This window comes from Labrus bergylta, chromosome 8 (assembly GCF_963930695.1).
Source record: "Labrus bergylta chromosome 8, fLabBer1.1, whole genome shotgun sequence".
In the NCBI taxonomy this organism is placed as follows: domain Eukaryota; kingdom Metazoa; phylum Chordata; class Actinopteri; order Labriformes; family Labridae; genus Labrus; species Labrus bergylta.
In genome coordinates this window covers 32,242,742-32,254,869 of record NC_089202.1, presented here as the reverse complement: position 1 = coordinate 32,254,869, position 12,128 = coordinate 32,242,742, and the positions used below count along the sequence as shown (strand labels likewise).

Sequence of the window (12,128 nt, the reverse complement as noted above, 5' to 3'; positions counted from 1 at the left end):
GTGTGTGTGTGTGTGTGTGTGTGTGTGTGTTTCTGTGTGTGTGTCTGTGTGTGTGTGTGTGTGTGTGTGTGTGTGTGTGTGTATGTGTGTGTGTGTGTGTGTGTGTGTGTGTGTGTGTGTGTGTGTGTGTGTGTGTGTGTGTGTGAAGGAGATGGTGACCTTCAGATGTTAAATCAGATTGCATGCTGGGATTCCTCTAAACTCATCCAGGGAGTGATCTTGACCTCCTGAGTCTTTTCCGTTCTTCCTGTTTGTGGAGAAAACAAACTCTCTAACAGGATCAAAGGTTATAAACTGTTCAGACCCGGAGGAACGCTCTGTGGGGACGGTTTGAGACTCTGGTGTTTCTTCAGGTGTTTATCTGGTTTCTTCTTCCTGACTCGGTCCTGTGTTCTGTTGTTGGGTCCCGTCAGGTATCCAGGGCGTGGTGGAGGCGTATCAGGCCTGCCTCCCTAAGCTGCAGCTCTACGGTCCCACCAATATCGCCCCCATCATCCAGAAGGTCGCCAACTCCGCCTCACAGGAGGTCCACACCAAAGAGGCCATGGTAAGAGCCGGGACAATCCATCTGGTGGAAAACCTTAATTCACACGCTTCATGCTGCTGTCACTCCATCCTGTTAGTGTTCACATCATCCTATATATGATCAGAACCAGGTCCCAGTCTGATGACCCGTTAGATAGGATCAGAACCAGGTCCCAGTCTGATGACCCGTTAGATAGGATCAGTACCAGGTCCCAGTTTGATGACCTGTTAGCTAGGATCAGTACCAGGTCCCAGTTTGATGACCTGTTAGATAGGATCAGTACCAGGTCCCAGTCAGATGACCTGTTAGATAGGATCAGTACCAGGTCCCAGTCTGATGACCCGTTAGCTAGGATCAGAACCAGGTCTCAGTTTGAAGACCTGTTAGCTAGGATCAGTACCAGGTCCCAGTTTGATGACCTGTTAGATAGGATCAGTACCAGGTCCCAGTCTGATGACCTGTTAGCTAGGATTAGTACCAAGTCCCAGTTTTATGACCTGTTAGCTAGGATCAGTACCAGGTCCCAGTCTGATGACCTGTTAGATAGGATCAGTACCAGGTCCCAGTCTGATGACCTGTTAGCTAGGATCAGTACCAGGTCTCAATCTGATGACCTGTTAGATAGGATCAGTACCAGGTCCCAGTCTGATGACCTGTTAGATAGGATCAGTACCAGGTCCCAGTTTGATGACCTGTTAGCTAGGATCAGTACCAGGTCCCAGTTTGATGACCTGTTAGATAGGATCAGTACCAGGTCCCAGTCAGATGACCTGTTAGATAGGATCAGTACCAGGTCCCAGTCTGATGACCCGTTAGCTAGGATCAGAACCAGGTCTCAGTTTGAAGACCTGTTAGCTAGGATCAGTACCAGGTCCCAGTTTGATGACCTGTTAGATAGGATCAGTACCAGGTCCCAGTCTGATGACCTGTTAGCTAGGATTAGTACCAAGTCCCAGTTTTATGACCTGTTAGCTAGGATCAGTACCAGGTCCCAGTCTGATGACCTGTTAGATAGGATCAGTACCAGGTCCCAGTCTGATGACCTGTTAGCTAGGATCAGTACCAGGTCTCAATCTGATGACCTGTTAGATAGGATCAGTACCAGGTCTCAGTTTGATGACCTGTTAGATAGGATCAGTACCAGGTCCCAGTTTGATGACCTGTTAGATAGGATCAGTACCAGGTCTCAGTTTGATGACCTGTTAGATAGGATCAGTACCAGGTCTAGGGGGCTTCTGATTATGTCAGGATGGAGGATGTCAGGAGAATCTAAGTTCTGTGGAATTTCCAAACTGGAACTTCTCACTCCAATTAAAAAAAAATCTATTCTTCAAGATGCAAGTTTGGCTGCACATCCCAAAACATTCACCTTGCTTTTGGTGTAAAAATAACTTTATACTGACACACAGGTTAAATCATTTCATAATTCATCCTCTCCTCTCACATATCCAGATAATAACATTCCCTACTCTTACACATTTTGCTCAGGGGCCGGAAGAGGCTGCCGCTGAGGTAATTTCAGACGGCTTGGTCCAGGCTGTCTGGAAATTGAATATGGTAACCTCAGAACACGATCACGAAGGTGGTGAGAAGGTTGTGTGTTTGGTGATGGAATAAGCAGAAAGTAAAGTTGGTATAAAATGTTTAGATTTTGCTGTTTCTTTCTTTGCTGAGAAATGGACAAGAAGAGACTTTATGGATTTTTCTTTTGGTTTGTATGGAACATATGACAAAAAGAAATCTGGGAATCTGGGAGTAAATGACAGAAAAAGTGTGACAACATATGACAAGCTACTGCAACAACTCAGCTGTATTGCATTCATTATTTCTCACTATGTTGTTTGAGACAGTCAAACTGCCAAACCATGATGTTTCAGATATATCAAATATAATAACTTGGAAAGGATCTCAGCTCTCACTGGAGGAAGGATTGTGATTGTCAAAATGAGAAATATTTACTTTACTGCCCTGAAAACAATTTGATATAAAGATAGAGTGACTGGATTTGACAACAAGTAAAATCGAGGCAAAATAAAGTTGACTTCTTCTCGTATCTCTGTCTTCAAGCAATACTTCATCCTGCTGATCCTGACAGACGGCGTCATTACGGACATGGCCGACACCAGGGAAGCCATCGTCCAGGCATCCCACCTCCCCATGTCCGTCATCATTGTCGGGATAGGAAACGCAGACTTCAGCGACATGCAGATGCTGGACGGTGACGACGGGATCCTGCGATCGCCTAAAGGGGAGCCTTGCCTCCGGGACATCGTCCAGTTCGTCCCCTTCCGTAATTTCAAACATGTGAGTCTTCTGAAATGACAAAAACAAAGAGTTGAATTTAATTCAAACAGAGTGGTTGTCTCTGCTGCTGTTTTTCTCCGATGGAGTTCCTCAGGGCACAATGGTAGGTCCTCTATTTGTTTTCCTATTTACAAGGTTTCGTCTGTGCTCATTATTCAGAAATAAATCTAATTTTCTGTGGCTCTGGCCTGCATACAACTTGCAAAGCTGAATATTTAACCCACCCTTACTGAAACATATATTAGCTGAGGTGAGGGGGGAAAGGGGCGTGTCCAAACAGAGTGTTTGTTTTGGTCTATAAGTCAGAGAAAACCTTTAAAAACCCAACTTTATATATGGCTTTCATTCGGTTTTATAGGTTTCCTCTTCTATCTGCACCCTTACTCTGTGTTGTGCCTGCAGATCACATTTTATTTGATTTGTTGTTGATTTGTTTTAAAGCACTCAGTTATGCTTTATGAGTATATGAAGTTTTTCTTTAACATACTTTAAAGTTCAAGAGCTGAGACCTCCTCTAAATGTGATCAGCAGATGGTGTGTTAGTTTGAAGGATGAACTCTTGATGTAACTTCATATAGTGTGTATATATAACTGTGTGTGACCCTCAAATAATTGTGGATGAGTGTACATGGAAAGTAATAAGCCGAGAAAAGAGGGGAAGTGGAGGAGGACGAGGAGCGAGTGTGAAGTTGTTGAAGAAATGAGTTTTCACTCTTTAAGGATGAAGACGGAGAGGCAATCTGCCCGCCAATCTGAAGAGAGAAATCTTATATTTCTCTCAAATGAATTTTCATTCTGTAACACGTCTGAAGGTTACAGACTGCACACTGGAGATTCATTTTCACCGTTTGGTCCCAATTCACAGGCACGGCAGATATTTGCCCCCCCAGGGTTTAATCTGTGTGATGAATGAGTGTTTCTGTGTTTGATCCAAAAGAAGGAAATGTTCATGACCGACAGCAGAGAGACGCTCACACTGACAGACCTTCAGACAATCACAGATGCTGTCTGAGTTTTCTCCCACAAGAGCCAACAAAGAAGAAGACTCTCCTCACCAAAGAATATATCCACTGTGCTACAATTTACTATTCTGCATCTATTACTACTATTCAATCAAATCATTTGGTCTGCTGGCTGATCACATGAGAATTATTCACTGGAAACAGAATCGTTGCGTTCAGACGACATGTTCCTTCGATTGTCGGACAGAGTCTGAAATGTGTCTTGCATCACAGCGGCTTCATTTGCAACGTAAAAATTAAAGACAAGATACAAAGACACAAAGATTTGACACAACACCCGAACACCAAACAAATAATCAGAGACCTTCAACGGGCTTCAGTTCCAGATGCAGTGTAAGGATCAACTGGTGAATAAATGTGTTTCAGTAGAGAGCGTTTGCAGCAGCAGGCAGAAAAACTGCAGAACCAAGTGTTTTTTTTCTGACCGCTCCGCTTTTTTTTTATGCGGCCGCTCCGATTTTTATAAATATTTCAACTTCAACTTTTTTTATGTCACCAGTCCTCTTTTCCAAATGTCTGATATTTCCCGTAGTTTTGTCTCCTACAGATAGTGTCTTGTTCCCTCATCCTCCTCACTCCGTGTCTGATCGTGAAATAAACGATCTGAGATATAAAACATTCAGTAAAAAGTAACGGAGCAGTGTCGGTCATGCAGCGGCCGCTGTCAACAGACTGTTGCCACGGAGACAGGACGGACTTGCAGCACTTTTCTTCTCAGAGTACAAACGCTTCATGCAGACACTCTTGAGCAACAAACAGATGTTGGAAGTCCACCATTGTTGTTGTAGTCCACCTACTCGCGCGTGACCATTGTCTGGAAGTAATGAGCATGTTCATAGTCAAGTCAAGTCAAGTCAAGGTTTCTTTATTCGTCTCCCTTGGGAGAAATTTGTCTCGGCTACTAGGACTGCATATTCAGAGGAACTGCATATTGCAGTTTACACAACAACACAGGCGATGGCGTTTACAAAAGTGTGCACTCTGGAACTCGTTCTCACTTTGCACAATATCACTTTCCTTTAGTTGACAATAAACAAAATGTAACGATCAGTTCATAATGCATGTTCATAGGAACTGAATCCCATAATCTTTTAACTTGGTGGTTTAGCTTACAAAATCTCTCCACATGCACATTCCTGCTGCTCTTTTTTCACTGATCAAGTCGGGTTTCTTCCACACACCGACGACCTCAGGTTATTTCTGCTCACATAAACCTGAGAGTAAGAGTTAGGAAATTAGGTCAACCAGTAAATGGAGTTTCACCTCCAGGCTCAGCTTCCTCCTCATCACCTGCTTCAAAGTCATTCTGAACCAATCACTCTCAGAACCCAAAACCCACTGAAACACTGAACCTGCTTTTGGCAAATCAAACAATTTCTAAGCAGGGAAACTTCCTCTCAGGTGTGGAGGTGCTGACTCTCTTACCAGACACGTTAGCATCGCTGCAAACTGATGAATATCCAGAACAGATTCCACGTCTATCTGACAGCTACATCCTGAGATGTGATGTTGTAAAGGGGCTGGAAGCAACACAAACAGGGAGAGTTTTCAGCTGCCATGTTCACAGATTCTTAATGTCCAAAATTCCCTAAAGTGAGAATTAAAAAAACACCTCCTGCTCAGAGCGTTCTGTTCTATACGAGGAAACTTTGAGAGCTGAGATAAGAAAGTGTATTAAAGTTGATTAAAGCTCACAGTGATGGATGTGCAGGAACTCTGCAGTTTGGCAGTCGCTGCGTGCAGTAATGATCTGAAACAGACGGCCGCCTGGAAGGAAGAAAATCCGTCTGAAAGCAGATGGATGATTGAAAAAACTCAGCGTGGATGCCTCATGGTATATTTACTACGATGGTCCTTGGAATAGGAGCCGAGGATGTTTGCCATTTCCACGCTGGTTTCTAAAACACTTAATGAGCAGCCTGTGTGTGTTTGTAGATATGTTAAAGTTAAATTTTTTGATCCAGCAGATGTCGCCCTTGAGCACCAGCATGAAACCAAAACAACTGGCGCTGCATTGTTGTGTTAGCATGCTAATGCTAGCGATCTTTATTCTGCTGGTATCTTCACACTGCATGTAAATTTACCTGAAATGAGCGTGATCTAGAAACACAGTTAACCAGTGAGTACAGTATGTTATTCTTCTTTTCTCTAGTCCCTCAATTAAACAACTTTTATACACGAGGGGAGGAGTCAGCCGGCCGTCCGGGCGATGTAAACAAAGTGAAGATAGGACTCTGAAAACTCTGAAAACATCACAGACAGTGGGACTCGGGTGTTACACCCATTGTAGACAGTCATGACTCACAGAGTTATTTTCAGAGGATGTACTTGATTTCTACATTTAAGTGTGAAAAATCACATATTAAGCCTTTTAGGTTCTCAGAGATGTACATTATGATTGATGCTTCCGCCTCCTCTTCCTCCTCAGGCGTCACCAGCTGCTCTGGCTAAGAGCGTGCTAGCAGAGGTGCCCAACCAGGTGGTCGACTACTACAACAGCAAGGGCATCAAGCCCAAAGTGCCCAGCGAGTACCAGTCTTCCAGGCAGTTTGGCCCCTGAGCTCGAACCTCCACAGCTGCCTCCAACAGACTGAGAACTATGTTTACTGTGTTGTCTTCTTTGTCCAAGCGGATGTTAAAGGTGCTACGTGCAGCATTTTACCACAAAGAGATGCCTCATTTCAGATGTGATGATAGGAAACCTGCAGCTTCTACACAGATTTCACATTAACAAGCCTGAGGGGAAGTTCTGCAGAATTACTTGATGTCACAAAACAGGTGCATAGTGTTTAATTTACTGATGTTATTTAGAAGGTAGAAGATGGGAAGCTGCTGGAAGTGACAGGAAGCATAGGAGGTAACAGATATAAACACATCTCCTACAAACGCTGGATTTACCGTTCGAGGCTGCAGGAGCGGTCCAAGATCAGACGCTTTAATGTGCCAATCCAACGAGCGATGTGTAAATCCAGACGTTTGCATGCCCAATCTAACACTGATCAGGTTCTTCGTTCTGCTAGCATGTGAGCTAATGTAGAAAACCTCAGATTTGTAAGAGATGTCTGGATTTAGGGAGTTTTTAATTCTTTGTTACCATTGCCAGTCAGCCTTTCTGATGGTGAGAATTCAGAGCTCAATCCGTTTGTTTCAGCACTTGGCCTTCCTGAACCAAAGCACATCAACAGGATGTTCTCTGATTGGGGCGTTTTTGACCTCGGCTGCAGGAGCAGGCCTTCGTTTGAATGCAGTGCAACACATGCTCATCCTTTTGCTGAGGGTGTTTTTTTAATGAACCCCTTTGTTTGCCCTGGGGTGAATGCATTTGACTGCACGGTCGTTCTAGCTGAGATAATCCCTTCCGTTATTTACATCCCCTTCAGAGAGAAGCATTTGTTTTAATGTGTCGTAGAAAAGCTTTGGAGCTGCAAAGTTTCCATAGCGCTTACAAAGTAGCTACTGCCGTCTAGTGCCAGTTTTTTGTTACTACAAAATACAGTTTAGCACAAAGTATGGAGCTATCACTATTGCAAAACTTATTTTATTGCTTAGATAGATCCACAAATGTGTACACCATCCGTCAATCAGTCACTTCAGGTTATCTGAGGTCGGGTCACAGTGGCAGCAGACGAAGTTGGTCAACCCAGACTTCCCTCTCCCCCCAGCAACATTTTCCAGCTCGTCCTGGTGGATCCTGAGGCGTTTGTCGGGATATATAATCTCTCCAGGGAGCTCTGGATCTACTTCTGGGTCTCCTCCCATTTGGGCATGCATTGAAAACCTCCAAACGGGGGAAACCAGGAGGATCCTATCAGATGTTGAACCACTTTAACTAGCTCATTTTGATGTGAAGGAATGTCTAAGCCCCTCCCTCTCTCTCTAACGCTGAGCCCAGACTCCCTCCAGAGGAAACCAATTTCAGCCGCTTGTATCCTCGATCTTATTCTGTCACTACTCAAAGCTCATGACCACAGGTGAGAGTCGGAAAACAAACATCGAGCGGTAAATTGAGAGCTTTGCTAAGGCAAGCCTCTTAACTGGCTCTTGGTTTACTTGCAACGTTTCAACACTTCTGCCGTGTAAGATCTGTAAAAATTGGAACGTGATCCACAAATGTCTGTGGCGAGCGTTTTATTTAGCTCAGGACAGGGTCGTGTTTTGCTGGTCACTTAAATCGAGGTAGTCTTAAAAAACAGTGTTTGTATTTGTGGATCTATTCATGAAAAGTTAGTTTTTCAAGAATGATGGCTTCATATTTATCATAATTTTGAACATCATAGAAATAATAATAATAATAATAATAAAGTTTATTTATATAGCGCTTTTCGCAGACAAAGGTCACAAAGTGCTTTACATCAACAAAAAACACAAAAACAGCATACAAACAATGAAAGAAGAAAAATAAAAAATGAGTACGACATGGACAACAATATAAAATCCTGCTATAACCAGGAACAATAAAACATAGATGAGCAGGTACACTGGGTTGACCTGATTACCCATCGGCCTGTCTAAACATTCATGTTTTGAATTGTTTTTTAAAAGAATCAACAGTCAGAAAGCTGCGATGTTTACAGGAAATGAAGAACAGCGTCATTAAAAGCTGAGGAGGACGTGTAAAAATGCTAACGCTAGCACCTTTAGCATCCGCTGTGCATGCGGTGCCTTCAGGGGCCGAGCTGATCGTGACCTTCAGGAGTGTTTTTAACGGACATGAAAAAGCACACAAACACAACACTGACCAATCCAGACGCTGTTTCCCTGCAGACAGCATGACGTGCAGGGAAACTGTGGATAAAGGAATGTATGACTCCTCCCCCCCTTCTGGTTTGTTTTTATAAAAGTTTATGGAGATTTTGCAAAAATTTCGTAAAGTTCGTACATGTAAAGCATTTTGGATCTCTGCCAGGTGAAGAGGCGAGCGGCCTTCCCAGACGTCTGCATCCTGTTCTTCTGAAGGCGAGGCAGATGCATGAGCTGTTGTTTTGCATGCAAATCTCCATGCTGGACGCCCCGGGTCCTTGTGGTTTCTGTTAGTGAATGGTATGATTAATAACCATGTTTACAATTTACCCGACGACGGGGCTGTTCTACTCTCAAGCATGTTCACGTCAATGGAAATGTGTGAGTAGATTGAAAAGCACAACCTGAGTGTCTTTGGAGAGTTTTTAGATCTTTTAGATTTTTGGACATTTTTGTGCCTCGGCGCCTGCCCCGCCCCGTCCCGTCTGCGTCTCTGAACACCTCATTTTGAAATTCAGTATTTCAAGGAGCCAACCACACGTTGAGATTATTTCTTCTCTAGACATTTCCTCTTTTCTTTTTGAAAACTAAAGCTGAAGAAGTTCTTCACATCTTCATGACCTTCCATTTAAGTGAAACAAATCATTCTAGAAATCATTTTTTCTCTAGAAAATCTCACATTGATTTCAAACCAAAAGAGAGGAACATTTAGCACAACACGGTTTAATAAACAGCCAGCGTTAATTCAAGCTGCTCAACAAGGAAACATGAAATGAGGACTTCTTGTGTCCCTGCATTGTAAAAGTCTAGCAATGTTGAGATTTCATTTTAAAGGGATAGTTCTGTATTTTTGAAGGGTGGTTGTTTGAGGTACTTGTCAGGAGTAGGTATATTATCCAGAGGAGACGTTGGTTAGCTCCGCCCCTTTAAGGAGAGACCGACATGAGAGCTGGGCTATACAGCTCTGCATGTAGTCTCTAAAATATAGGTGTAAAAAGTCAAAAAATAAATAAATCTCAGCGCTTTAGTTTCCACAAGCAAGCCACTTTGTTTTAGCCTGACATCATCACACCACATATGCGTTCCTCATAAACTCTGAGCTCATATACTCGAACCAAGAGAGCTATGGGACTTGGTAAAAACAGGACTTCAGGACCAGCGGCATCCACATGCCTGCAGTCTGCAGGTCTCACCACCCGAGCTCCCCGCCCACATGGAAGCTAACATTTATACAGACCTTCTTTAATGTTTCGCAAATTAAGTTGGACCAGAAAAGCTGAAAGGAAGTTTGTCTTGAAAGTTGGTGTTTAGCTCATCATTACACACTTGTTAAAAGAAAGTGGCTTTTTCATGAAGTAAAGAGCTGTGAATTATATTAATATAGCGTGCATTTATTCCTGCATTCTTTGGCTCTGTTTTTCTTCAAATTAGCTAAATTAGACCCGTCTGCAGAGCGCTCTAGCTGAGCTTCTGTACCTGCTCAGGCCAGTCTCTCTTTAAAGGCTTTATATGTGATGTTTTGATCCAGCAGATGTCGTCCTTGAGCACCAGCATGAAACCAAAAACAACTTGCGCTGCATTGTTGTGTTAGCATGCTAATGCTAGTGATCTTTATTATGCTGGTATCTTCACACTGCATGTAAATTTACCTGAAATGAGCGTGATCTAGAAACACAGTTAAGCAGTGAGTACAGTATGTTACTCTTCTTTTCTCTAGTCCCTCAATTAAACAACTTTTATACACGAGGGGAGGAGTCAGCCGGCTGTCCTGGCGATGTAAACAAAGTGAAGATAGGACTCTGAAAACTGTGAAAACATCACAGACAGTGGGACTCAGGTGTTACACCCATTGTAGACAGTCATGACTCACAGAGTTATTTTCAGAGGATAGACTTAAAGGGGCCACGCACACGTTAACAAGAACCTCACACAACTGTCCCTTTAAATCAGCACCTAAAGAAAACCTTTGTGTAGCTACATCCTCCATCTTTTCTTTGGACTGATGGGATCATGAAGCAGCAGCTGCGGGCTCAAGGAGAGACAGAGAGGACGGCAGGCGTCGGGTCATGTGACTTATTGTTGTGTTAACATGCAGTATTGTGTGCAAAACAATGACAATGACTTATGATATTAAAAGTTTTATCAATAACCTCAGAGAGTGTTCTTGGTCATGTTTCCTTCAATCACAGCAGACAAAATGAAAGCAATCAACAAAGACACGTTCCAGAAGAATGTTTGTTGGGTTGTTATTTACGTAGATCCAGAGCAGTCAGAGCTGCTAACATTAGCTTAAACGCTGATATAACGGAGCTACCAATGTTAGCTTCAAGGCAGATTCATAAGAGCTGCTAATAATAGCATAAAGTGCTACATAGTATAGCTGCTAGCGTTAGCAGTACTGATTCAGTAGAGAATCAGACTGATGCTCTGACACAGAGAGATGTTCAAGTCTTAACGTTAACTGATATTCTACTCTTATTCGAGGTCGTAAGCTAAGGGCCAATCACACCGAGACGCGTGGCTAGAAAAGCGTCACCAGCAATTCAATTCATTTCAATTCAAAAAACTTTATTTGTCCCCAGGGGGCAATTCAAAGGCACACAGAGCAGTAAATTAACAACAGTGCAAGTAAACAAAACATTTTAACCTAAATAGAAAGTGTCAATTTAAATACAACTTAAAGCTTAAACTTAAAAATACAAAATATAAAAGAGTAGATATAAGTGGACAGTGATCGGACTAACAGATGTAAACAGATGTAACCAGAACTATGTGCAGTAAACAAGAAATAAATATATATATACAGAGCTATGTGCAAGTAGGCAAATACTAAATGATAAGTTAATAAGGTGCATGGTGAATAATGGAACAACAGAACTAATATCTCCAATATAACTGTAAGGTAAAAATTAGATAAATAAAGTGACCATAGTGCAATGATGGATAAGAAACAACAGGAATAAATTCACCAGAACTGTATGAATACTGATATAAAATGTATAGAATAAAGTGATGTAGTGCATGAGACCAGATAAAGCAGAGGCAGTTCAGGTGCATGTCAATATAAAGGAAGTTCACAGCTGAGAGTCTGCATTGGGTGAGAGGTGTTGGTGTCTGTTTGGGGGGTTAGGAGTTGAGGAGCTGGACCGCCCTGGGGACAAAGGTTGCTCTTCTCCTCTGTGTCCTGCAGCAGGGACAGCGAAGCCGGCGTCCTGAGGGGAGCCACTCAAACGCTGGGAAGAAAGCGTGTGAGGGGTCCTGCATGATCCGACCTGCTAGCCTGATTGTCTGTTGCTCATAGATCGATGTCAAAGTCCTTACAGGTAGTCCAATGATCTTAGAGCAGACTGTGACCGTGCTCTGCAGGCGCTTTCTGTTCTGGAGGGTGGTGGAGTGGAACCAGCAGGTTATAGAAAAAGTAATAATGCTCTCAATGAAGGAGTAGTAGAAGGTCAGAAGAATGTTCTTACTGACTCCAAAGGAATTGAGCTTCCTTAGGAGGTATTTTTGCTGCTGACATTTCCTGAGAATCTCCT

The 12,128-nt window shown here is 42.9% G+C and overlaps 1 protein-coding gene across 1 annotated transcript; it reads left to right on the top strand.

Annotated features, from left to right (window-relative positions):
* Positions 1-413: 413 nt before the first annotated feature.
* Positions 414-10,746, top strand: cpne4a (copine IVa; the record flags this gene model as incomplete). Its single annotated transcript, XM_020659412.3, is given in 3 exon segments — positions 414-547; positions 2,594-2,830; positions 6,281-10,746. Coding segments are annotated over 3 exon segments (503 nt in total), but the record flags the coding sequence as incomplete, so codon positions are not given.
* Positions 10,747-12,128: the final 1,382 nt, after the last annotated feature.